This window comes from Bos taurus, chromosome 22, assembly GCF_002263795.3.
Source record: "Bos taurus isolate L1 Dominette 01449 registration number 42190680 breed Hereford chromosome 22, ARS-UCD2.0, whole genome shotgun sequence".
Lineage (NCBI taxonomy): Eukaryota > Metazoa > Chordata > Mammalia > Artiodactyla > Bovidae > Bos > Bos taurus.
In genome coordinates, this window is record NC_037349.1 from 37773019 (window position 1) to 37799909 (window position 26891).

Below are 26891 nucleotides of genomic sequence, written 5' to 3' on the forward strand. Positions count from 1 at the left end.
AGTTGTAATGGTGCCTGGCTGCAGAATAATAGTTATTTTCTAAATGTTTTCTGTCGGGCTAGGCTGTCTTTTCCCTGTCCCTTTGTGTATAGAGAGGGTAAGCTTAGGTTGGGGCTCTTATTATCTGTGCCCTTGGTGTTTTGGGTGGGTGGTACCTAGCGTGGGATATATGAGGGAAAAAGAAACCCTAGGGAATTCGGTGGCTTGTGGTTTGTGTCCTGAAGTCCCTCACAGTCTCTGTTCTGTCCATTTATTAGACTTGTTTGTTTTATGTATAATGTCCAGGGTTTTCAGTTGTGCTAAGCAGGAGGATTCGGGAAGATATGTCTACTCTATCCTTCCAGAAATGGAAGTCCCTGAGTAATTTTAGAAACATTAGCTGATTTTAATACTTGCAGTCTAATTATGAACAGGCTCAGAGAGGTTAAGTAACTCGCCGAAGGATCCTGTTCGCAGAATTGAAACCTACAGTTTACACACCCTCCCCATGCTTCCCAGCCTATAGTGGCACCCACACTGATGGAATTCCGTGCATTCTGGTCAGTATCCCTGCTGCTTCCACATACTGTGTAGATGGTTCCTCATTTATCTTGCCCGTCTAATAACTTTTATATCTACGTTTTGTTAACTCTTTTTTTTTTTTGTATGTCCGTGCTGTTGCAATCTCATAATGGTCTGCATTGAGATGGTCCTATCTTTCTAATGGGACCTTGCCACTAAACCTTCATGCTGACAGCCAGCACACACTCCCGCAGATGAGGAGAGATTCAAGCGTCCTGTAAGTACTATTAGTACATAGCAGAATTTGACCCTCATATACTATATATTTTACATGATATCTTTTTGGTTTGTTTTCAATCAAATGGTTCTTTTGGATTTGTTATCCAGAAGCCAGCAGGCACTGGGGCCCCTAGACTGCTGACAGTACAAGGGGCTCCCTTGTCAGACTCTTTTCTTCTCTTTGGCTGGTCACTGTTGGCAAAACCACATGAAAAAAAAAAAAAAAAAGTGTGGCTTTGCTATGGGCCTGGCTGGTAAAGCTGCCAGCAGATGGCTTAAAGCATTTAACTGCTTGTCCTGATGTAGTGGAAATTGAATTTCAGAATAAGAATGCTGGACATTTTATTGGTCTGGGCTTTAATTATCTTACAATGTAATGGGAGAAAAAGCGAGAGCCTTTCATTTTCCACTGGCGACTGTCATTTTGCAGACCTTTCTGATGTGTGCTTAAGGTTGGGGAGGGGGGATTGGTTCTGGTGGCACTGGAGCAGTCTGTGGCCCCCACATGAATAAAACATACCAGGTAATTGCTGTGATGTGGCTGACACACACATGTAAAATCAATGCTTATTATCCTGTCAATTAACACAGATTTTAATTAAACAAGATTTTAAGCTCTGTGATTGTTGGAAATCCCTCACTGATGAAGAGGGTCTCTAATCTCTTTGGTTAATCCTCGGGTTCTTAATTTAGGATTTTAATGCCCACAGGGGGAAGAAATCAGGCAAGAAGGCTCAGCTCCAGAAAATATGTTTCAAGAGGTTTGACAGAAAGACTGAAGGATTGTTCACCCTGAAGATGAAATGCTTGCTTGCATTTTCCTGAGATGGTAGCTTATGTGAGGAAAAGGCTGGCTTTTGAAGTCATCTCAAAGTGTTTAATGATATACATTCAAACTTTTAACTTATTTTTGAATAAGTATCACATTTTCAGGCTTTAAACTAAACATATCAAGCATATAGTGAAATTTTCCTTGCTATTTCTGTGCCACATTTACCCTGTGTTTTTTTTTCTTCCTTTCCCTTATAGCCATCTCCATCTGAATTAGTTAGAATGTCTGGATTTTTGTTTGTTTGTTTGTTTCAGAAAAATTGCATGCGTGGTTCTCATAGAGAATTGAGACTGTCTCACATCCTTCAGAGGACCAGCTACAGAATAAACGAGGACATAAATCCTGAACTATAAAACCAGGGACCCAGGGAGACACGACAGACTGATGTTTCCCCCTTTCTGTCCCTACTGTGGATCTTTTGGAGGCTGTGTGCTGCCTGATTTCTAACAAGCCACTTTCTGTGTTTCTGAGAGTGGGAGAAGTCATAGAATTGCTCAGCTCAATAAATAGGAGTGTTTTGAGCCTTTGCTAATGTCCTGATGGGGATCTAGACTGTCCTCTCCTGTTTCCTTTATTTTTTTCCCCCACTTAAAAAAAATGGAAGTACAGTTGATTTACAATGTTGTGTCAATTTCTGCTGTACAGCAAAGTGACTCAGTTATCCATATAGATACACACACATTCTTTTTAAGTATTCTTTTTCATCAGTTTATCCCAGGATATTAGTTCTCTGTGCTATATAGTAGGACCTTGGTGTTTATCCATTTTATCTATAATAGCTTACTTATCTATTCCTGTCTTCCCCCAGGGAACTAGAGGGCTTGGCCTTCATTCAGACCTTTATTTTTTTTAGCTTATGTCTCCAGCACTTGACTTTTCAAATTCAGTGAAAGTTTTTTTCTAGCCTGGTGTCAGAGTTTGAGACTAATCTGCACTGAAGAAGTAAAATAGAATATGATATAAATCTCTACTGCTGCTTCTGTGCTGAAGAGAATGTGATTTAACCTGGAGAGACTTGGGTTCCCAGAATCCCAGCAAGATCTATTTTCTTTTAGCACTTTTGTTTTATTCTATTTTAGATTACATTCTCACTGTAGTGTGTATATGGGTTTAAATATAAGGTTCTGATAAAACTTCCCTTTAAAAACTTGAAACAGCTGGCAATATGTCTTCCTAGTGGCATGTTTGAAATTGTACAGATACAAAGAAGCATAACCAAGTTGTAAATAGTAATAGCCAGTCTTGAGCCCAGCAGAGATATTAATACACTGAAGAATCTGTTTGGAGGGTTCTAATTTCCGTAACAAAATCTATCTCCTCCTGGCTCTGACTTTGGGAAGTGGGGCATCAGCAAGTTGCCTTGAACTCCTAACACCTGTCATGATGATAAATTGTTACATGGCACCTCTGCTTGAGAAAATCCCACTACCAATTTTAAGTTGCTAGGCCCTTTGTAGGATTCACAGAGCACAGAGTAGACCTAAAAATAATACCCAATAAAAATGAGCTGAAACCCCAGTTAACTTCCACCTGAGTGTCACCAATACCACTGATGAGCAAGAATTCTTATCTCTTCATATTCTCTGAGATTACTTCTTTTCAAATATATAATTTAGGACAAGTGTTACTTTTCGAAAGGAACACATTTGGGGACAATTTCTTTATAGTTGCATGAATTAGAAGAGATTCTTGTTTCCAAGTAGCATGTTTGAAATTGGATACATACAAATAAAGATAACCAAGTTGTAAACAGAGATAGCCAATGTTGAGCCCAGAAGATATTAATACACTGAAGAATCTATCTGGAGGGTTCTAATCTCCCTAACAAAATATGCTTCGATGGGCCTTTTGTGGTCACCTATAGTTTTCATATATTGATAAATGTCTCACCCTTCCAGGAATCCTCTATTCCATCCCTCATTTTCATCTCCTCCGTGGTTTATCAATACCTGCAATTTGCTTACTTGTTACTTAATGGGGGGCAAGAGCTGCAGAGGGACAGGATGATGCAATGGATAGTCCTTCACATGTGGGCTTCAGGCCTTTCCCGGCTTGTGATCTGGGGGTGCTACAAACAGGGTATCATGAGTCAATGCAGGTCAAGGGTTTCAGGGAGCCCTTTCTGGGGCTCACTGTGAGCTATCTGCGAACATGCTGGGCATTTTTCAAAGGAGAGTTAAGATTCTTTTTCATCCCTGGCAAGTCGATATGTTTTATCATCTGTAAGTTTACATATTTTATGAACAATCTTTAACATAAGAATCTGTATAACATATCACATATTTGTTCAACCAGTATTTATTGAGTGCCTAGTATATTCCAGCCACTGTTTCAGGTGTTGAAGACACAGGTGGGCACAATCTGGTAAACAAAGTTTCAGCCCTTAATGAAGTTTATATTCAAGCGGGAGAGATTTAAAGTACAAGTAAACAAATGAATACATAATGTAATTTCAGGTCTCTGTGTAATCCTTCCCACTGGGCTGTAAGTACATTGAGGTGCACTGTATTTATTCAGTTGTTTCTCCAGTCGTCCGCTGGACTGAAAGAACCTTTGGTACCTCAAGAGTCCAGCTGTAAATGATGCATTTTAATTTCCTCGGGCACTTTAGCAGGGAATGTGATAAACATTGTCTACCTGACTGGGAGTGCTGTCAAAGTTGGTCTCTCTATACATGAGCACTGACAAGCCCTTGTTCACCCCATATTAATGCTATAGGTTGGGTCATTTTCTCACAGTTAAGGCTATTGATTGGAACAACTATCAGTTTTAATCATTATTATCAGCTTCTGAGCACTCTGACTAGGCAGAGCTGCTATGAAATTTGCTTACATTATATCATTTTACTCTATACTGGTGGCACAGTGTGGTAGGTAGAATGCTACTCTCCTCACTACCCCCAAGATGCCCAAATTCTAATCCCTGGAACCTATGGATATGTTAGCTTTTGTGGCAAAGGGAACTGAGGCTGCTGATGGAAATACATTTGCTAATCAGTTGACCTTAAAGTCAGGAGATTATCCTGGATTACCCAGGTTGGTCCATTGCAATCACAAACTTCCTTAAAAGTGAAAGAGAGGGGTGCCAAGAGGAGGTCAGAGTGATGCAACATGCAAAGAACTTGACCTGCTGCCACTGGCTGTGAAGATGGAGAAAGAGGAGCATCAGCAATGGCTTCTAAGAGATGGAAGAGACAGGAAATGGGTTCTCTCCTGGAGCCTCCAGCAGGCAACAGAATCCTATCAACCTTTTGATTTTAGCTCAAGGAGACCTCTATTGGGTTTCTCTATCCTTCAAAATAATATGATAATAAATTTGTGTTTTATATGCTACTAAGTTGTGGTAACTTGTTTCAGCCTTCAGAGAAAACAAATAGAGATAGATATCCTTATCTCTGGCTGTAGGGATCACAGTCTGAGGCTCAGGGATGTTGGGGCACTTTCCCAGGATCACACAGCCTGGTTTCAGTGATAGAACCAAGAAAGGAATTCAGGTCTATCTGACTACAAACCGATGCTTACACTTGCTGCTGGAGTTTACACAATCAAATAACATCGATAAAACTAATGGCTACATCTATCAGTGCCTAAGAAGCGACCTAGGTCTTAGCTCCTAAGACACAGATATGAACCTCAGGTCTCATTTGAGACAGCTGTGCTTGAAAACACTTTCCTAGTGAGTGTGTGGCTCCATGCTGCCAAGTTCTGTGGAAACATATGTCATTACTCACTGTGAAATTTTCATAGAAGGTTTAAGAGCTCAGAGAGTGCAAAATTAACAACCGACTTGTAAAAAATAAAAAAGCAGCGACACTCAGGACAACATGTAAGCTAAGGAATGTATCACGTTCTAGAAGGACCATGACAGTGGAAATCAATCAGAAGAGACCTGAAAGTCTGAAGAGACCAGGGGAGAAAACATCCAGGAGAAATGTCAGTTCACAGGCAAGAAGGGAAAATACTCGAAATAAGGAGAACTACTGAGTTTGTATTTTTGTTTTTGTCTCGTTCACCAAAACAAGCAATGTTACATGAAATTGTTCCTAGTAAGCAGGGAGATGACTTGAGTTCGTATGAGCCAGTGAGTCTAGTTCACAGCATAAGCCAATTAGACTCTTAAGCCCCAAGAGGTGAGGTAATGAAAATATGAATAAAATAGCAGAGGCTCAAAGGCAAATCCTTTTTCAGCCACCAGGAAACGTATCTGACTCATTACAACCTCCATCAAGAGTTTTGTTTGATAAACCAGGGGGCCTGGCCCTTTAAGGAAAATACTCCACTTGACTTAAAATATTTTCCACAGCAACACAGGACTTTCAGGAAGTCTTTTATTTTCATCTTGGCCTTTTAATGTCCAAAGTCCATGGCGTCTCTGGTGGCTCAGATGGTAAAGAATCTACCTGCAATGTGGGACACCCAGGTTCAATCCCTGGATTGGGAAGATTCTCTGGAGAAGCAACTGGCAACCCACTCCAGTTTTTTTGCCTGGAGAATCCCATAGACAGAGGAGCCTGGTGGGCTAGAGTCCGTGGGGGTCACAAAGAGTCAGACACGACTGAGCGGTGCAACTAACAGCACAGCAGTCCACGATTCATGGAGGTTCAGGGGGTCAGGAGGAACCAGGGTTATTCTTAGAAGTACCTGCAGCCAATGGGCTCTGAAGAGGATTCAACTAAGCCTGAAGAGCCAGCAAAGCCTTAGACCCCAAGTCAAGCATGTTAAAAAATAATTCTTCATTCAACTGGACTATTCACAGTTTTTCATGACTTAATTAACTTATTCAGTGAATTCAGTTGATTTTATTCATATTGGTAAATGATTCTGCCAAAAGGTACCTTTATATCTATAAGAGACCCAGCATCTCTATGGAGAGTCAAATGAAGCACATGCCTTCAGGCTGTGGCTTCAGATAAGTCCTCAGGCTTTGGAGAAGGTACAAAAGAAAAGGATAGGTAAGTAGACAGCAGGTGGCGGGATCTCAGAGCCCAGCCTTTTTATTTGGATACGTTACCTCCTCTCAAGGAAATGAAAGCTCAGGAATGTGCAGTCACATCTTGAAATACAGCAGGTGAGCAGATGCCAAATGAGCTCTACTGGAGACCTGAGGTCTCCTACCACACTGATTATTCTCCTTTTAAAAGGCCAGATCTAACTGCTCTTTTCTTAAAGCCAGAAGGAATAAAATCAGCTTAATGAAATCCCCGTTGGATTACAGCAGCACTTTACTGTAAATCTGCAGTGGACTCTGGAAGCATGTCTCTACCTGGACCAGGCCAGGCAGTGCTTTTCATTGATCAGTGCCCCAATGTGTTTTGGGACTGTTGAGGTTGGTAAAACAACATGAACAACAAAGGCTGGTTCTGAGGATTTCTCCGCTTTGGAGAATTCATGGAAGGGTAAGAATCAAAGGTCACTCTGTCCCTCTGGACAGAGCTGAAGAAAGCAGTCCAATCGAGCTTCTCTTTCAGGAAATCAGAGGTGGATGTGGGGAGAACTCATGCCATTCTCCTAGCTCACTGCCTAATGGGTGCTGCTGCTGCTGCTAAGTTGCTTCAGTCGTGTCCGACTCTGTGCGACCCCATGGACAGTAGCCCACCAGGCTCCTCCATCCATGGGATTTTCCAGTCAAGAATACTGGAGCGGGGTGCCATTGCCTTCTCCGAATGGGTGCTAGGTCAAGGCTATTTCCTATCTGCAGGATGTCCTCTGCTCTATCCTACAGCAACCAAGACTGGGATTGACATATATACATTACTGGGTAAATAATAGGTTCTAATATACACACATATACACTACTTTGTAAAAAATAGGTTCTAATAAGAACCTACTGTATAGTGTAGGGAACTCTACTCAATGCTCTGTACTAACAAAGAGGGGATATGTGCATACATATAACTGATTCACTTTGCTGTACAGCAGGAACGAACACAATAGCAGGTCAAGAATACCCCTGCAATGCAGGAACACAGGAGATGCAGGTTGGATCCCTGGGTCGGGAAGATCCCCTGGAGGAGGAAATGGCTACCCACTTCAGTATTCTTGCCTGAGAAATCCCATGAACAGAGGAGCCTGGCAGACTACAGTCTAAAGGGTTGCAAAGAGTCGGACACGACTGAGCACAGAGACTAAATAAATTGTAAAGCAACTAAACCCGAATTAAAAAAAAAAAAAAACAAACCAACAACTCATTGTGTCCTTCCTCTGCTTAAATACTTCAGTGCTTCCCCTTAGCTTCTTTAGGATAAAGACAGAATTCTTGATCGTGGCCCCCAAGCGGGATTTCCCGCTGCCTTCTACCCATCAGCAGCTACACCCCTCTCCAAGCCCCCCTTACATGTCTCGCTCTACAAATCCATCCTGCCTCCTGCCATCTGAGAGTTCCGTAAGGCTACTCTCTGCCTGGGATACTCTTCCTCGCACCTTGTCCTCATGAAACTTTACTGTCTTGAGGCAGTTTCAAGCTTGTTCACTTTCCCCTAAGCAGCTGAAGTGCCTCTGATAAGCATTCTTGTGGAATCCTGAGCCTTTCTTTCTCACACACAGTGTAGATGGTGTGTGAGTATTTTACTCTATGTGTGATCACACACTCTCTGTGTGATTATTTTACTCTATTTACATCCCAAACAGAGTGTAAGCTTCCTGAATTGGGGCATTCATCTGTATTTCTATCTTATCCCCAATGCTTTGTATAGAAGAGGGTACACAGGAGGTCCTAGAATGACGGAATCAATGAATGAATGGCCCTGAGCTCACAAAATAAGGACAGGGTGAGAGACTGGACAGACTGTGCATTTACCCTTAGTTCTCTTATTGTTCAGCAGGTTCTACTGCTGTAATTCTCCATTTTCCAGCCAGCATTGTATGCAATAACTTTATTAAGGTCAAAGAGATATCACATACAGATTTACCCAACAGGATCCAGAAACAGTTTACAGATATCATCTAGGTTCTTTTGGACTAAACAGTTTACAGACATCATCTAGGCTCTTTTGGACTAAAATGTTTCCAACATCACAGATCACACAATGAGTTTATACATCGATAACGACTTTCATCTGGAGATACAGATGCTCAGCTTGCCTTCACTGTGGGGCCTTGGTGTTTCCATTGAGTTAAAACAAAGAGGCAAAGGTTGATAATGCATACATCCTGAAGAATATTTAATGAGATGACAGACTGCTTCGTGGAAGTCATTTTTAATTTATGGGTAACATACAAATCAGACTGTAAGTTGAGCTGAGACTTCAGAATTCTTAGTAATTGGATCTAGGACTTAATTAACTTTACAAATAAGTAGGATTTAAACATTTAGCTCATGTTCTAGGTTCTCCAGAATATCCTTGATAAACGAATATGTCAGCACAATATCTTGACTGTGGTGTCTGACACCCACATCTCCATCATTCTAAAGAAACAACACTCCACCAACACTCACAGCTAGTGGGCCCATTGTTCATGGCCCATAGGATAAAAGCCACAAAACACCATAGAAAGTTACAAGAATGTAAATATTTAGCTAACTAAATAGAATAAATATCAGGCAGTCACCATCTACAACACTGAATATCTGCTAATCAGAGAGGAAAAAAACTCCAAACCTTACTCACAATGAATTCAGGGTTAGATAAACCCAGAGAGACAAACCTGCAAATATACAATGTAGTGAATATATTTCTTTAAATGTCCATTTAACAAATTCGTGATGCAAACTGGAAAATTTTCATACAGTTCAAATGTTCATTTTGTAAGAAAATGCTTTCATGCACTAAATCATATGAGCATTGATTCATCAAATTAAAAAAAATACAGAGTAATTGTCTGAAACCAATACTTAGAGACTTCACAATCCTACAGGGCCTGCAACTAAAAAATAATAATACATGCACATTGTGATACTCCAAATTGTCTTAGAGAAATCATTAAAACATCTTTCACATCAAAAAGCATAAGAAAATTCAATGCTATTTAATTTACTTTATGCATATTACATACTAGAGACTTTAAGCTACAAAATGGTTCCACTATCTCAACACGCATACAAAACAACCATAAAAGTATGTGTATATAACAAGGTACTCTCCAATTAGCCATCTGTAATGAATAATATATCTTCTCATGTCATCTTTAAGTACCATTTATCACGACCCAGGCCTTTCTGCTTTAATGAGGACGACAGATCTCTGATTTACATTCAACACTCTCCACATTAATAATTGATTGAAACTCTTAAAAAATTCTCCTGCCACTGACATAGAATGGGGAGAAACAATCTTCTGAAGAATGCCAAAACTACCCTGTTACATCTGATTGGTAAAAGAAGCAGGGGCAGCAGACTGTTGGCCAAATTCATCTGAGGATGGCCCCAAACTCGCCTGCTGGTTGTACCCACTGCTCGACCCATAGCTGTCTTGGTTGTACCCGCCTCGGTTGTAGCTACTGGAGTGCTTCTCCATGGGGTCTGAAAGATATCTCTGGCTCGAGGAATGCCAGCCGGTCTCCTTGAAAACAAACCAGATGTTTCCAGCCCAGAGGATAAAGTTCAAGAATCCAAAGACCTGAAGGAGGATCAAAGCAAGTGAGTGGATAGACTGGAGAGAAAGCTCAGAAAAATCTCAATTTCAGAAAAATCCCTCAAATGCAAAAGGTCACTTTTCACCTCCATGCAGAGGCTTCTTCCAGTTTCTGGTGTTGAAGTCACTGTTTCATTTAGAATATATGACCTTTCATGAAAGCTTACTATGTGTTAGGCAGACAGAGGATGAGATGGTTGGATGGCATCACTGACTCTGTGGACATGAGTGTGAGCAAACTTTATGAGATAGTGAAGGACAGTGAAGCCTGGCATGCTGCAGTCCATGGGGTCACAAAGAGTTGGACACAACTTAGTAAGTGAACAACAACAGAAGGGCTTTATGTGTATCTATTCATTTAGTCATGGAAGGTGCTATTACACTCATATTAAAGATGTGAAAACAGGTGCAGCAAAGATAAGGAGCTTTTTTATGGCCACGTGACTGGTTAGTAGCAGACCTGGGATAAGACCTGTTCTACCTGACTCCACAGTCTGCTGCTGCTGCTAAGTCGCTTCAGTCATGTCCGACTCTGTGAGACCCCATAGATGACAGCCCACCAGGCTCCCCCGTCCCTGGGATTCTCCAGGCAAGAACACTGGAGTGGGTTGCCATTTCCTTCTCCAATGCATGAAAGTGAGAAGTGAAAGTGAAGTCGCTCAGTTGTGTCCGACTCTTAGAGACCCCATGGACTGCAGCCCACCAGGCTCCTCCATCCATGGGATTTTCCAGAGTCTGAGCCTCTACCTAATCCACCACTATCTCCCCAAATGATGTAAAATGGTGTAAAATATCTTTAGGGGATGTGGGGTTATTTTCATTTTAATGATGGACCATTAACTTATAAGGTAACCTTTACTTTAATGCTAGAGATACTATTTTTGCATTTATTGAAATGACAGAAATAAAATGAGTCAACTTAAAAAGTATGGAGGAAGCAATGGCGTAGGTGGTACACAGACAAGCACATGCATGGCAGTGTACACAGAAGTTGTGCTTCTTTGAATAGTTGTATATTCTGTGCCTCTCACAGTCAGAAGTGAAGGCCCAAATAATACTCTGAAGTCCAGGTTTCAGAGAAGTATGAAATGTTTTCTCAATAACTGAATGTGAGACTTGCCTATGGAAACTCCTCTCACTCTCCAGAAGCATGTCCCTGGTGAGCCAGAGGACTGGGTGTCACTTCCCTGGGTCCTAAGTGTTTTATGGAAACTGAGCTGTTTGCTACTGTAAGAGGCCCAAAGAGAACAGTTGTTTTGCAGCCTCTTCCAAAGTGGATCAGTTGACTGTGAATTAAGCACAGCCAGTTTTAGCAGCCCCCTCTTAGAGACAGACAATGAGAGTATGTGACACAAAGCTGTGATGACATTAAAGTATATTAAGTAATCATTCCAGCAGGATGCTGACCAATCAGAATGAACTTGGGCAGCAGTCACAGTTCTGGAGTGGGCTTCCAGAAGTTCTTTGCTATATCAAAGTAATTTATCCCTTAATTGCTGGATGGTGGGATGCCACAGAATGACCTGGGGATGGAAGTAGCGGGTTAGGGAGTCAAGATGAGGGATCTTAGGAGCTTGGAACACCAGCTCCAAGCTTCATGATTTTAGCAGCAGGTGGATCAGGGCATATTATCTGAATCTCAGCCTTGGAGCCATCCCTCTGTCTTTGGAATCTGAATGGCCTGGGCTCTGCAACTTTTTGCTTTATGAGTTCAGACAAGGCAGTTAGCCTCTGAACTTCAGCATTTATAAAATTCTATGAAATGAAGACAATTATTCCTTCCTTGGTGGATAGTTGTGAGGATCAAACAGGGCGTGTGTAAGGCAGCTAGACAGTGCTGGACACTGATCTGTAAATTATGCTTTGAATCACTTTCTAAAATATTTCCATGAATTGTATTCATTCGACTTTTCCTGAGACATAAACTGAAGCAGGCTTTTTGATAATGAGGCCATGTTCTTGAGGTGTCAAGATAAAAACTGAGCATCTAGGGGCTTCTCTGGCTGTACAGTAGTTAGGAACTCCCCATTTCCAGTGCTTCCACTACAGGGGGTTGTGGGTTCGATTCCTGGTCAGGGATCGAAGATCTCAAGTGCCATGTGGCGTGGCCAAAAATGAAATAAAATAAACTGATGGCACTATTGTAAAAATATGATTGGAAAGCCAAATCTTAAAAAACAAAAGACACCGTTTCCTAAAAGATCTCACTGAAAATCAGTTTATCCAGACTTCCTTACCTTCCTCTCACCCTCCTCCCCTCCCTCCTTCCATCCCTCCCTCCATCCCTCTCCCCATCCCATCCTTTTTTCTTCCTTTAATGTTAACTGAGATTTATTTAACATTGTGTGCCATACTCTAGGCTCTTTGCTAAGGGAGATACAAAACATAACTAAGGTATTTATAGTATAATAGATGCATGATCAAAATGAATTAGGTGATCACTGACACAACTCTAATTTACACACAGGACATTTTAACCATGTGTACAATAACTAGGGTATTTTCCCTTAAGGGGGAGATCTTAATTAAATTACACCTCTGAAAGTATAGATTAACATGAGTAGAAAAAACTGTCATGGAATCTTTTCAGATATGAAGGGATGGTTCTACCCAGGACTATAATTTTATCTGTTTTCTATTCCTTGATCACTCCCTTTCCCCTGATGCTACTTCATTTCTAAAAAAGGGATGCCTGAAAAGAACCTAGAAATTAAGGGAATGCAGCTTTAAAGTAAGAATGTAAACAAGGCATGGCCATGGGCCTATTTAAGGAGTGGTGATGTCTTATTCTCACATCATAGAGGTAGACGCCTATCACTATTGTAATAGGTGTCTTACTCTACTATCATCACAGATGTATCACAGACTTCTTGGCTGGCACGTTTTAGGGGCACATGGGCCCTTGAGTCTTCCCTTGCCATTTTGTTGCAACTGAAATCAGAGTCGGTATTTTTATTCTAGCCTAGATGTGGGACAACAGAAAGAGAGGCTGAAAGAGACTACACAGCATGAGAAAGAATGGGAGAGGACATTTAGATGATCTGACAAGATGTATCAAGATTGCATTGGTGGAGAAACAGAAGTAGAAATTATGGATGATTTGTCACTTTCTGTTACTTGCAACCCAATCATTACACCTCATATAGACACTGGTTCCAGAATTGGGCTACAAAGAACAGACTTTACCGATCAGGAGATTGTTTTGGTTTAGCCAGTTTAGGTGGAGTTTTCTGCCACGAGGAACTGGAGGACACTGACATGGATAACTTATGGATAACTCACAACAGCACCAGACCCACCCCTCCACACACGTGACACGATCTGCTTTCTATCCATTATTCTTTTGGTTTTTAAGACGTATGTCACATTGTTTCTCATTCAAAACTTGCAACGCCTTGTTGGAAGAGACATCAGAAGAGGGATTAAATGGACTATGGAGGATGTCATCATTTACTAAAAGAACTAACAAACATACTGAACGATTTCATCTTTGCTCTCTTAGATTCCAAGATCAGGGTTATAATAATTTTCATTAAGCACTGCCTGTAAACAAACTATAGAAGCAGTAGTAAAATATATTTTCACATATACCTCAAAGTATTCATCTACAAGTGTGGCTAGAAATAGGTAAAAATTACTGGGAGATCCTAATAATAGTTTATTTCAATGTTATTATCTTATTACTAAGGCAAGATTCACAGTCAAATCATCAGCAGCCGATGAGCCAATCTTTTTCCCTTTTCATATGCCTTCTTAAATTCCAGAAAGCTGTAGAAACATAAGTTAACCTTGAGGGAAAGAGAATTATTTTTTAAAGGTTGCTAAAGAATGTCGGTCCTTCATTGAACACTGCTGGCCCTTCTATTCTTTGTAACTACTACTTTTTGCTGTCATTATAGCTTCTGTCTCTCAGATATAGTTTCCTTCTTTGGAATAACACAAGTTCTTACACTCATGAAATAAGAATCCAATTTAGTGGCTCTGCTATCTGTCAGATGTCCTGTCTCCTGGCAAGAATCATATACTTGATGATAATACTGGACTTTGTTCAACTAATATAGCTCTGCTTTTCTGAAGTTATCAAGCAACTAAACCAAGAGCATGGAGAAGATTAAAAAATTACCATAACTATTATAGGTATTTTTTATTCTCTGATTTCTATCTTACCCTACTGTGTCTGTGTATTTTTCTCTAGACAATCAACTGGTATATTCTATGTGTGGCTTCTATCAAATATTCCTTTTAACTTCTGGCAGACTTCAGTCTTAAAGTTCAGATTTTATATCTGCTTCTGCCTTAGAATTCTGACTTGACCGTCATCCAAGCAAAAGCTGCCCGAACCTGCCGGGCTCTTGTTAAGAACTCTGTAATTGGACACGTTAAAGTCTATGGGTTCTGACAATAGAAAACTTGAAGGCCAAAGGATCATCTAGCCCGTAGAGTGAACTATCACCTTTTAGACCGGACTCCATTCAGAGGCAAAACATTTGCCAGATGACTCCTGGGACACTTTTCTGATTCCCATGATTGGCAAAAAAAGATCTGAGAGGGAAACATACCACAGAAGTGTTTAGGCTGGACATCACAGGACTGTGGACAGCCGTGCACTTGTTGGATGGCTGTTTGCAAGCTGACATCAGTAACAATACTTCTTTGGGATCTGTAGCGACCTTGACATCAGACAGTCCTTTTGCCCAAGCTGATGAACCCACCAACCACAAGAACGAAAAGACTACAGTGACGATGAAGTCCTACAGGAACAAACAGAAAGACAAAATAGGAAGAGAAAAGTGAGTTCTAGAAACAAATCAATTGGTTTGCCTTTTGAAAAATTCCAAGATTCCATAGCACTGGAACCATGTTGAAAAATGAATAATAGTTTTGTGATATTAATTTCTAGAAAATAAATAATAATAGTAACATTGATGAATGATTACTGTGTTTCTAATGATGGGGGGCTACTGTCATAACCTTCCTTGTGACCCTCCCTCTCTAAAGAGGCACTCCCAAGACTTCAGCAGATCATGTTCTAACATAAGACAACTGCTCAGATTTACTGTATTTGTGTTTGTCTACTAGAAAGATGTTGCATCCTATTTACCTAGATAACAAAACACTGACCTGGGAAGGAAAATAGTATATTTAATATAGCAACAGGAATTATTTTAAATGATAAATGCCTCAAGTAGAAAATCTGTTTCTTTCCTATCTGAGGCCATGGTGATATCACTTACTCTGGTTAGCCTTCCCTCATGCTGTGACTGAATTACTTTCCATCAAGATCCTGAGGAGCACTTAAACTCTAAAGATGCTGTTGTGGATATTTGTTAGGTGTGACTTTTGGAGAGGGTCCACTGTGAAGACTGAATCTTCTGAACAACTGGTCTCTTTCCATCCAGGGATTATTGTAAATTATGTAACTCACCAATTGACCATTTCATGTTGCCTTTAGAAAACTTAAGGCCAATTCGTTACCCACATATAATGTGCTTTTTTTTTTTTTTTTAATAAAGCCTGGCTATTTTAACCCTATTCCGAACTGTATTTTATACACCCATCCTGCCTTTCCTGTCTTCTTTCCTTCTCATTTTTAATTAATTTCATCCTGAATTTCATATGTCCTTCTAAGTCATTTGAAGTTGTTTCCGGAAAGAGATGGGGGTATAAATAAAAAGGCAAACAAATACAGTATCTATAGCTGCTTCAAACCAGAAAGAACATTTGGAATATAGAAACTCAAGTGTTGGGGTTTGAATTAGAAATTGGAGGAACGGTTATTAAATAAATAAGCCAGACTGACTGTATCAAATACAACTTCTCTTCATGTTCAGTCTGGTACCTTTATTCAATTACTCCTCCATTTATTCAGACAATAATTTCTGAGTCATGCATCAGGTCTTACAAGGGTTTACAAATGTAAAATATGGACTTTGCTTTCTTGAGATTACATATTTATTAGTGGTCATAGACACTTTGTAATTTCAAGACAGTAGCTGGCCTTATGCTCATCATAAATAGAAACAGAGTTTTATTGGAGTATAATTGCTTTACAATGTTGTATTAGTTTCTGCTGTACAATGAAGTGAATCAGCCATATGTATACATATATTCCGTCCCTCCTGAACCTCCTATCCCCATCCCATCCCAGTCTAGGTCACCACAGAGCACCAAGTTGAGCTCCCTGTGCTATGCAAGAAATAGACTTAAAAAGGCTGTCAGGATGGGGAAATGCTGAAGAACAGAGTCATGTGAAAACTCTCAGTTGGAAATTGTAGAAAGTAATAAAGTTTTTAGACTTATGTATTAAAATAACAGTGAAGTGAAGTGAAGTCGCTCAGTCATGTCCGACTCTTTGCGACCCCATGGACTGTAGCCTATCAGGTTCCTCATTCCATGGGATTTTCCAGGCAAGAGTGCTGGAGTGGATTGCCATTTCCTCCTCCAGGGGATCTTCCCAACCCAGGAATCGAACCCGGGTCTCCCGCATTGCAGGCAAACACTTTACCTTCTGAGCCAGCAGGGAAATAACAGTAATACTACCTAAAATTTACTGAGCAGTTATCATGTGATTCCAAGTTTACATGTATTAATTCCAAGTGTACATGTATTAATTCATTTAATCCTGACAACAGACCTATGAAATAGATGCTAATTCTGTCCTCATTTTACAGTTGAGGAAACTGAGGCCCAAAAAGCTAAATAAAATTCTCAGTCAAGAGTCAGTAAGTGGGGGAGCCAGGATTCTAAGCCTGGCTGTCTGCTTCCAGAACCTGAGAGCTTGACTATTCTATATAGCTTTTCATGTCTGCTTTAAGGAATACTCGGCTTTTTTTTTTTTTTTTTAAATCTTCTTTCTTTACAAAAAAACTGTGTTTGACTGTGCAGGCTCTTAGTTGTGGTATGCCAACTTTTAGTTGCAGCATGTGGGAACTACTTTCCTGACCTGGATGGAAGCTGGGCCCCTGCATTGGGAGCACAAGTCTTAGCCACTAGACCACCAGAGAAGTCCCAGGAACATTTATTTTTTAATTTAAAACAAGTGCATTAAGAAAGTTAAAAAGTAGTAATGAATCGCTTTTGATATAAACTTTCTGACTGAAGTCAGGACCTATGTCCTTGGAGTTATTTTGGGGAGCTAATCCAACCCTTTCCCCCCAGTACCATTTCATAAACAGGGATCAGTATATTGTATAAAGTATCTCAATATTAATTATAAGCTCAGAGTCTGTCTTCAGATTGACCTGGGACTGAATCCTGATGTTTTGACTTACTTGAAGCCTGAATTTTGCCCTCTGTAAATTGGGCTAACAACAGTATCTGTCTCATTGGGTGGTTGTGAGAAGTGAAAACGTGCATGTCTGCCTATTTTCCACGATAAGATGTCAGCTGCATGAGGGCAGGTACTTTGTCTACCTTGCCTATTGTTGGGTCTTGGCAGAAGAGGTGTCAGCAACATTTGCTGAGAGAATGAAAGAAAGAAAGAATAAATGAACATACAAAATGGTCCCAATTTGGTTCTATAAACTTTTATATAGGAGTTTACCAGGTGGTATGTAACCTTATGTGTTTTTAAACATATTTTATAATTAGATAAAATAAAAAGAGCATGGCAATGTCATCAAGGCACTGATTGATTATATCAATAGCTCTCCCAGACAGAACTTCAGGTGCCCTATTTGTACCAGGATTTATAATTAGACCAAACAAAAAATGTCATTAGAATGGAGTTTTTCTATTAAAAATAAAAAAAGCAGCCTCAAGTCAGGTTTTCTATAATTAAGCAAAGTGTGACAATTGGGAGACTATTTCAAAATTCTAACTCGAGTATCAGTTAGCCTGAACTTTTTTTGGACTTCAGGTGTAATCTAAGTTTGAAGCTACATTCAGGGAGAGATTTGGGAGCAAACCTGACCCCCACTCTCTTCCCATCTTTTAATCCAGGGATCTCCAAACTCCAGAATCTGACACCTGATGATCTGAGGTGGAGCTGATGTAATCATAATAGAAATAAAGTGCACAATAAATGTAATGCACTTGAATCATCCCCAAACCTTCCCTGCCCCCACCCCACACCACCATCTCTCCTCCCCCTCCCCTCCCCCATCCCTCCTCCCCTCCCCGAGGCAAAACTGTCTTCCATGAAATCAATCCCTGATGCCAAAAAGGTTGGGGAGTGCTGCTTTAATCTACTGAACCAGGTTCATTTTGCTCAATGCTCAGCAAGCCAAAACCCTGACAAGCTTAGGAGTGCACCAAAGAAAAGATTTTTTTGCAAGAGAGTCAAGTGAGAAGATGGGAAAACAAATCTCACATTTGCCTGCTGGAAGGCAGGCAAGGGGTGGATGTTTATGGGATAAGGCAGCAGAGCGGGTTTAGGCAAAGGGAGTGTGGGGAAAGGTGAGGAAAGGTGATTGAAAGAAAGTGCAAGAATCCTCGTTCTGCACAGGCATAACTAGGCCTAACAGGTCTCTGCACTTGGAGTTTTTCTGGCCCACTGATGTCAGAAGGTCAACTAGCAGACACTGGTCATACCCAGTTGAAGGTCGTGGGTTCTATTCCGTCTTCATCAGATCAGCTGGAACTAAACACAGCTGATTCCAGTTTCCTTCTGCTTGGAGGACAGGTAAGTCTTAAAATAACTGTGATTAAGGAAGGTAGGTGAAATGGACTTAAGCCATGGTTTCACTCCAATTGGCCAAACCCGCCTGGAACTCCCTGTGATTCATGCAAGTCACCTCCTGGACACAGAACATGGTAGACAGGGCAGAGGGCTCATTAAAAACTGTCCCAAACTAGTGGCTCTTAGGAGACTGCTGCTGCCACCTGTGTGCTGGAGTGTTTCCTGTATGCCAGGCACTCTGCTAAACCACTTGCAGACATCAGTAACCTTGTAGCTGAGATCCTTAGGTTAGCCCTGCTTTTAAGAGGAAACTGAAGAACAGACAGGCCAAATGCTTTCCTTATAATTAGTGCCTCACTTGACTACTATGCCATATCATGAGCTTTCTTTAGTGTATTTTAGGTAGATAGCTATCTTAGTTGATGCTAAGTTTCAGTCATTTGGTATTACCTGAACAATTCTGATTTTATGTGCATACCTCTTGTGTTATTGTTCAGCATTTCATTTACAGCAAATTATCCTTTTTACGTAAATAAGGTTATCTTAGAAGGAAATTATATGTGTCCAATAAATGTTAAACCAACCAACTTGTTATAGATAGAAGAAAACTGCAAACATAAAGGCTATACAGTGAAAATACTTTAAATTCTAGCTGGGGATGTTTGCACAAGGATTTGGGATCTAGGATCTCTGTTAAAAAGGAGATTCATGAGTGTTAAAAGGATATTAAAGAAATACTAGCATGACCTAATTAGAAGGCTTAAACTAAATATGGAGCAACTTTTCACTCATCTTACTTAATGCCATGTTAATGGTCCACCTAAAATAACCTTCTGTGCCAGAGGAGATAAATGCTATGCCTCGTTTATCTAACAGAGATAAAGTATGCATGGAAGAAACTCAAGACATAAATTTGTAACATTCACCGTTAAGTTACCAGGATGCACATAAAAGCTATCTTCTGCTACCTTTGCTTGTGCTATTTCCTCTCATAGAAAGGAGTGGTTGCCGTTCAAAAGGTGCTTTAATGTTTCCCCAAAACTCTCAATGTATGTATGTGCCCCCATAAGACCCCAAAAAGTAGCCAGCGCAGACATTACTAGCTCCATACTGTAGATGAAGAAACTGTGACCATGAAGGCTGAATGATGTGCCCATGGCCCATTAAGTGGTTTATAAATTTTGCTCTGAGCTCCTGGTCTCACTGTTCCAAAAGAACACGGACACGCTATGTGGTTGTGTTTCTGCAGCATGTGTTAAGAATCTGCTCAATGATCCAAGAAAACAGCTTCCTCAGCAGAGGGAGCAGCCTGGCTTCATGCTGCCTGGATGGTTTGTTTCCATTTTGTTGGTTGGGTATGTTTTTGTTGCCCCCAGCTCTCCTAATTTACTGTTATCAAGCTCATTTTTACTAGAATGTAATTTAATATATTAAAGATGCTTGTCCTGGCTCAGTCTGGGGAATATAAGAGGGAATCATCTTTGGTGACAGAAAACTTGGTATTTTAGAACCAGGTAAACCTGTCTGGCGGCTCAGTGGTAAAGAATCCTCCTGCAACACAGGAAATACAGGTTTGAACCCTGAGTTGGGAAGATCCCCTGAAGGAGGACATATTAACTCACTCCAGTATTCCTGCCTGGAGAATCCCAAGGACAGAGGAGCCTGGTGGGTTAAAGTCTATGGGGTTGCAAAGAGTTGGACATGACTTAGGGACTAAACAACAATCAACAACAAAAACCTGTCTCTATTTCTCCCTGTTGATGGCACACTGCAGCTCCACTGGATATTGGTAAACATAGTCAATTTCACACTTCTGTTAGCAAATATTCACAACATGTCAACTCCAATGACTTAATTATCTATCCTATTTGATAGCTTTGCTCTTTTCACCATGGCTGACACCTATATGGGGAGTCTACACTAGAAACTGGGCAATCCAGTGAGTCACACTGATCCTCAGTGTAGTTGGATTCACTTTTCTAAGTCAGCTTTCAGGACTCCCAGAATGAAGCTGTGAATTAGGAAACACAAAAATCAAACACCATGAGAGAAGCTCTGTTCAGGGAAGAGCTTTGGATTTGTCTTTGAAGAGACAATTGCCAAGCGGTGGGCTGAATATGATAACCTTCTGTTCTCTCACAGGTTTATTTCATTACTTCATTTGAAACACTAATAAAAATTACATCTGACTTCTGGAGAACGTCTAGTTTTTAACATGCTATGGCAGAAGATGCTTGTGGCTCAGTTGGTAAAGAATCCAACTTTACCATCTCCCACCTGCAATCTGGGAGACCTGGGTTTGATCTCAGGGTTGGGAAGATTCCCTGGAGAAGGGAAAGGCTACCCATTCCAGTATTATAGGTCACAAAGAGTCGGACACGACTGAGAGACTTTCACTCATGGCAGAAGATCATTTGATTTACATAATCACTGAGGGATGGTGAAGATAATTATACTCATTTACAGATCCAAGGAGGTTAAATGATATGTTCAAATTGTCATAAGTAACTGAGATTTGAATTTGGGCTGGATGAAAGTGAGCAGCTTTCCATTATGCCCAGCTGTTCTGAAGTTTCGGCTACCTAATTGTGGGAACACAGATATAGCAAGAAATTACACTAAGTTACAAAGAAAAAACGGAGAAGGCAATGGCACCCCACTCCAGTCCTCTTGCCTGGAAAATCCCATGGACAGAGGAGCCTTGTGGGCTGCAATCCATGGGGTCACTAAGAGTCAGACAGGACTGAGTGACTTCACTTTCACTTTTCACTTTCATGCATTGGAGAAGGAAATGGCAGCACACTCCAGTGTTCTTGCCTGAAGAATTCCAGGGACAGAGGAGCCTGGTAGGAGGCTGTCTATGGGGTCGCACAGAGTCGGACACGACTGAAGCGACTTAGCAGCAGCAGCAGCAGCACAAAGAAAAAAATTATTTCTCCTTCACAATTCTCTTTCTATATGGATGGTAAAGAAGAAAGTCTCAGATGGCTGCTAATATGTCTCTAATACCTATTTAATAAACTTAATATCCACCTATCAAAGAAAATTGGCCCCAGGCTCAGAGCCTTCAGGCAAACAATGGTACTTGGCTGGAATACAGTACTCTTTATTTTCCATTGATTCATTTCTGGGTTTATCTTCTAATTATGTCAAATAACACTAGACGTCTATATTTAGGAGTGGTACAGAGTTTTCTTCAAAAATCGATTTTATTGAAGTTAAAAAATAATTTAATTTAAAGAACAACAGTAAATAACTTGTGGCCCACATGACAGAAGCGGGGCAGAGAATGCCTGAAGTTTTGAAAGAACTGCACGGCCCCATCCTGGGCTGGAAACATCAAGATTCCAGCCCAGTGCTGTCTCATAGAAATAGAACATGAGCCAGAGTTGGGAGTCACATATGTAATTTTATGTTTAATAGTGACCACATTTTTTCCAAAAAAAGCAAAAAGAGATTGGTGCAATTATAGTAATACATTATGTGTATTAATATAAGACAGCTCAATATTTAAAAATGTTATCATTTCATACATTATAAAATTACAGATAAGACATTTTACTTTTTTTGGTATTAAGTCTTTGAAATCTGGTGTGTAATGGATACCTACCGTACATCTTACTTTGGTGTCAGCCACATTTCAAGTGTTATGTGCAATGGGACCGTTTAACTCCAGTCTATGGTTAACAAGTGGAAGCACATTTACATTCAGGCTCCACTGACAGTGATGCCCTTTGCTTTGTTTTGGGTCACCGATGTCACAGCTTCTTGGAACTTGAACCTGAGATGGCACTGGAAGCCATTTTTTAGCTTAGCTTTTACAAGGCCAGCATGCCTTTTGCATCTGTCCTGGCCTATAGGATTTCTTACAGGGATTGATACGATGGACTGAAATATTGCCTCAGTGGTCTGATGGAGGGCTGAAGGCAGACCAATGACCAAAGGGAGCCTTAGGTTTTCGATACTGACAGTCAAGGGAAGAGACGGACCACTGAACAGCCCTGCCAAATGGGAGCTATGTTTCAGCTTCAGTGTAGGGGCAAAGTTTGACGTGACCCCTCTATTCTCAAGACATGTGCCAAGATGGTGGCTGGTGAAATGGGATGACGCAAGGAGTGTCTCATTTTACTGTAAAAAGTCCCACTTTACAGATGGGATATATTACTTAACCCAGCTTGAAAGATGCAGAGCCAAGATTCAGACCCAAGGAGTTTGGCTCCAGAATCTGTGTTCCTAAGCTATTATAAAAGCACTCTGTTGCTTTTAAAGGCCAATGATTTTATTTACTCATAATAAAAATTAAGTTGCAGTATTCATACTTATGGCTGTCATTTAGAGAGCAGTTACTGTGTACCAGACACTGTGTATCCCATGTATAACACATTTAGTTCTCATAATAACACTTCAAGGTGGCTATTATTGACTCCACTTGACAAATGAGAAAATTGAGGTTCTGAGAGATCAAGTAAGTTGCTGGAGATCTCGCAGTCACTAAGCTGGCTAAGTTTTGCTTGCGACTACGGTTTGTTGAGCTTCACAGCCTGTGTTTCCTCCTGGAAGTTGAACCTCATTATATTCCAGACCAGCTTTGATACGGGGCTCACCATGTGTCAGGCATGCTGTTGATGTGCTTCACACGTCTCACCTCAGTTCAGTCTTACTACAACCTTATGAAGTAGCATCAGCTTTTCCATTTTACAGATGAAGAAGCTTAGAGAAGGTAAGTAATTAGAGGAATTGGGCCCCAAACTCAGCTCTAACTCCAAATTCAATGGATTCATTCATTTGTGCGTCATTTTACTTGTTCCTTCTTCAAATCATCTGTTCAATACTTATTATTTTCCCATTGTGGGCTGGGTTCTGTTCTAAAAGTGGGGTGTGTGTGTGTGTGTGTGTGTCGCACAGTCATGGATGGCTCTTTGTGACCCTTTGGACTATAGCCCGCCAGGCTCCACACCAGCCAAAGACCTGTTCTTGGCCCACCAGTGATTTCAACTTTGCCTTGCACTATCTGGGTCGTTTTACATTACTACTGTGACGATACACTATCGCCACACTGTCAGCTAATCAGAACTGTGCAGAAAGAAAGCTGCAGAGGGTGGGATGTTCTGTTATGGAAAGTAGGTAACAGTCAATCATCTGGTTTCATGTGCGAAGAATCTGGCTTATGCTGGAGAAGCAGTGCAGGATTTCATTTCTTTTTCTCTTAAGTTAAATTTGATTATGATTGACATACTGCACTTTTAAGTCTGTTCCCAGAGAACTTTATCCATTGATTTGCGGTTGCTCAGATGTGGAACTGAGGCTTCCTGCTTCTTCTTGTTTCAAATGTTTGTTATGAAAATAAATAAATAAATAAAAATGATCTCTTGCATTCCTTCCTATAGCTCAGTCATAGACAATTGATTTCAAAATCTGGTTGCAAGAAAGAGGTATTCTTGGCTGTTTGGCATTTTTGGAATGGAAAGAAGGTCTTCAGTAGCTTGCTGCAATGCTGTTGTAAATCATATGCTAAAAACACTCCTTACAACCTGCTCTGGTTTCTAATCGATTCAGCCTAAGCTTTTCATTACAAATAGCACAAACATTTCCAAACAAGTTAATAGTAATATAAGAAAATTAACTACTGTTTTAAATAAATTACTTGAAATAATAGTAACATTATTAGTAATAGATGCTATTGACCTAGTGCCTACTATAAGTCAGGCCCCATGCTAAGACCTTTACAACATTATTCCACTTAATCTTTACCAAGGATTTGTGAGGTAGGTCTTATATAGAGACTTTTAGAGAAAAAAGTATCACTTAGTAGTACAGTCTACAGTCTTTGGAATCAGGTAGCCCTGGGTTCAAATCTCAACTCTTTCTAAGTAGCTCTGGGACCTTATTAAGCCTCAGTTTTCCCATCTGTAAAAAGGAACAATAGTGACATATATTTTCACAGGATTTTTGTCAAGAATAAATGAGTTAATTCAATAAAATGCTTTGGTCAGTCCTTGACACACAGTAAGCCCTCAATGAATTTACACATATTCTATATGTAATAATTGAATATGTAGCAGCCTAGAAAAGTCCATTGGTACTATCCAGTGGATTTTTTTTTTTTTTTTTAGCATCTATCACCTCCCACAGTTTATTTTTATTTTTTTTTAATTTATTTATTTTAATTAGAGGCTAATTACTTTACAATATTGTATTGGTTTTGCCATACATCAACATGAATCCGCCATGGGTATACACGTGTTCCCAATTCTGGACCCCCCTCCCACATCCCTCCCCATACCATCTCTCTGGGTCATCCCAGTGCACCAGCCCCAAGCATCCTGTATCCTGCATCAAACCTGGACTGGCGATTCGTTTCTTATATGATATTATACACATTTCAATGCTATTCTCCCAAATCATCCCACCCTCTCCCTCTCCCACAGTCCAAAAGACTGTTCTATACATCTGTGTCTCTTTTGCTGTCTAGCATACAGGGTTACTGTTACCATCTTTCTAAATTCCGTATATATGCGTTGCTGCTGCTAAGTCACTTCAGTCGTGTCCGACTCTGTGCGACCCCATAGACAGCAGCCCACCAGGCTCCCCCATCCCTGGGATTCTCCAGGCAAGAACACTGGAGTGGGTTGCCATTTCCTTCTCCAATGCATGAAAGTGAAAAGTGAAAGTGAAGTCGCTCAGTCGTGTCCAACCCTCAGTGACCCCATGGACTGCAGCCCACAAGGCTCCTCTGTCCATGGGATTTTCCAGGCAAGAGTACTGGAGTCGGATGCCATTATTGGTGTTTTTCTTTCTGGCTTACTTCACTCTGTATAATTGGCTCCAGTTTCAACCACCTCATTAGAACTGATTCAAATGTATTCTTTTTAATGGCTGAGTAATACTCTGTTGTGTATATGTACCACAGCTTTCTTATCCATTCGTCTGCTGATGGATATCTAGGTTGCTTCCATGTCCTGGCTATTATAAACAGTGCTGTGATGAACACTGGGGTACACGTGTCTCTTTCAATTCTGGTTTCCTCGGTGCGTATGCCCAGCAGTGGGATTGCTGGGTTGTATGGCAGTTCTATTTCCAGTTTTTAAAGGAATCTCCACACTGTTCTCCATAGTGGCTGTACTAGTTTGCATTCCTACCAACAGTGTAAGAGGGTTCCCTTTCCTCCACACCCTCTCCAGAATTTATTGCTTGTAGACTTTTGGATCACAGCCATTCTGACTGGCGTGAAATGGTACCTCACTGTGGTTTTGATTTGCATTTCTCTGATAATGAGTGATGTTGAGCATCTTTTCATGTGTTTGTTAGCCATCTGTATGTCTTCTTTGGAGATTATCCTCAATGGTGAAAAACTGAAAGCATTTCCCCTAAAGTCAGGAACAAGACAAGGGTGCCCACTTTCACCACTACTATTCAACATAGTTTTGGAAGTTTTGGCCACAGCAATCAGAGCAGAAAAAGAAATAAAAGGAATCCAAATTGGAAAAGAAGTAAAACTCTCACTGTTTGCAGATGACATGATCCTCTACATAGAAAACCCTAAAGACTCCACCAGAAAATTACTAGAGCTAATCAATGAATATAGTAAAGTTGCAGGATATAAAATCAACACACAGAAATCCCTTGCATTCCTATACACTAATAATGAGAAAATAGAAAGAGAAATTAAGGAAACAATTTCATTCACTGTTGCAACGAAAAGAATAAAATACTTAGAAATATATCTACCTAAAGAAACTAAGGAGAAGGGGACGACAGAGGATGAGATGGCTGGATGGCATCACTGACTTGATGGACATGAGTCTAAGTGAACTCTGGGAGTTGGTGATGGACAGGGAGGCCTGGTGTGCTGCGATTCATGGGGTCGCAAAGAGTCGGACACGACTGAGCAACTGATCTGATCTGATCTGAAAGAAACTAAAGACCTATATATATATAAAACTATAAAACACGGGTGGAAGAAATCAAAGAGGACACTAATAGATGGAGAAATATACCATGTTCATGGATCGGAAGAATCAATATAGTGAAAATGAGTATACTACCCAAAGCAATCTATAGATTCAATGCAATCCCTATCAAGCTACCAA

General features: G+C 40.5%; 1 protein-coding gene across 3 annotated transcripts in view; it reads right to left on the reverse strand.

The window, feature by feature from the left end:
- Positions 1-8468: 8468 nt before the first annotated feature.
- Positions 8469-26891, reverse strand: part of SYNPR (synaptoporin) — a 300699-nt gene continuing 282276 nt past the window's right edge. For all 3 annotated transcript variants that reach the window (XM_005222694.4, XM_015459525.3, NM_001046506.1), the window contains 2 exon segments: positions 14741-14932; positions 8469-10166 (listed from right to left, as the gene is read on the reverse strand). In XM_005222694.4, coding sequence (XP_005222751.1) covers positions 9909-10166; positions 14741-14932 — 450 coding nt within the window. In that variant the 3' untranslated portion in view covers positions 8469-9908.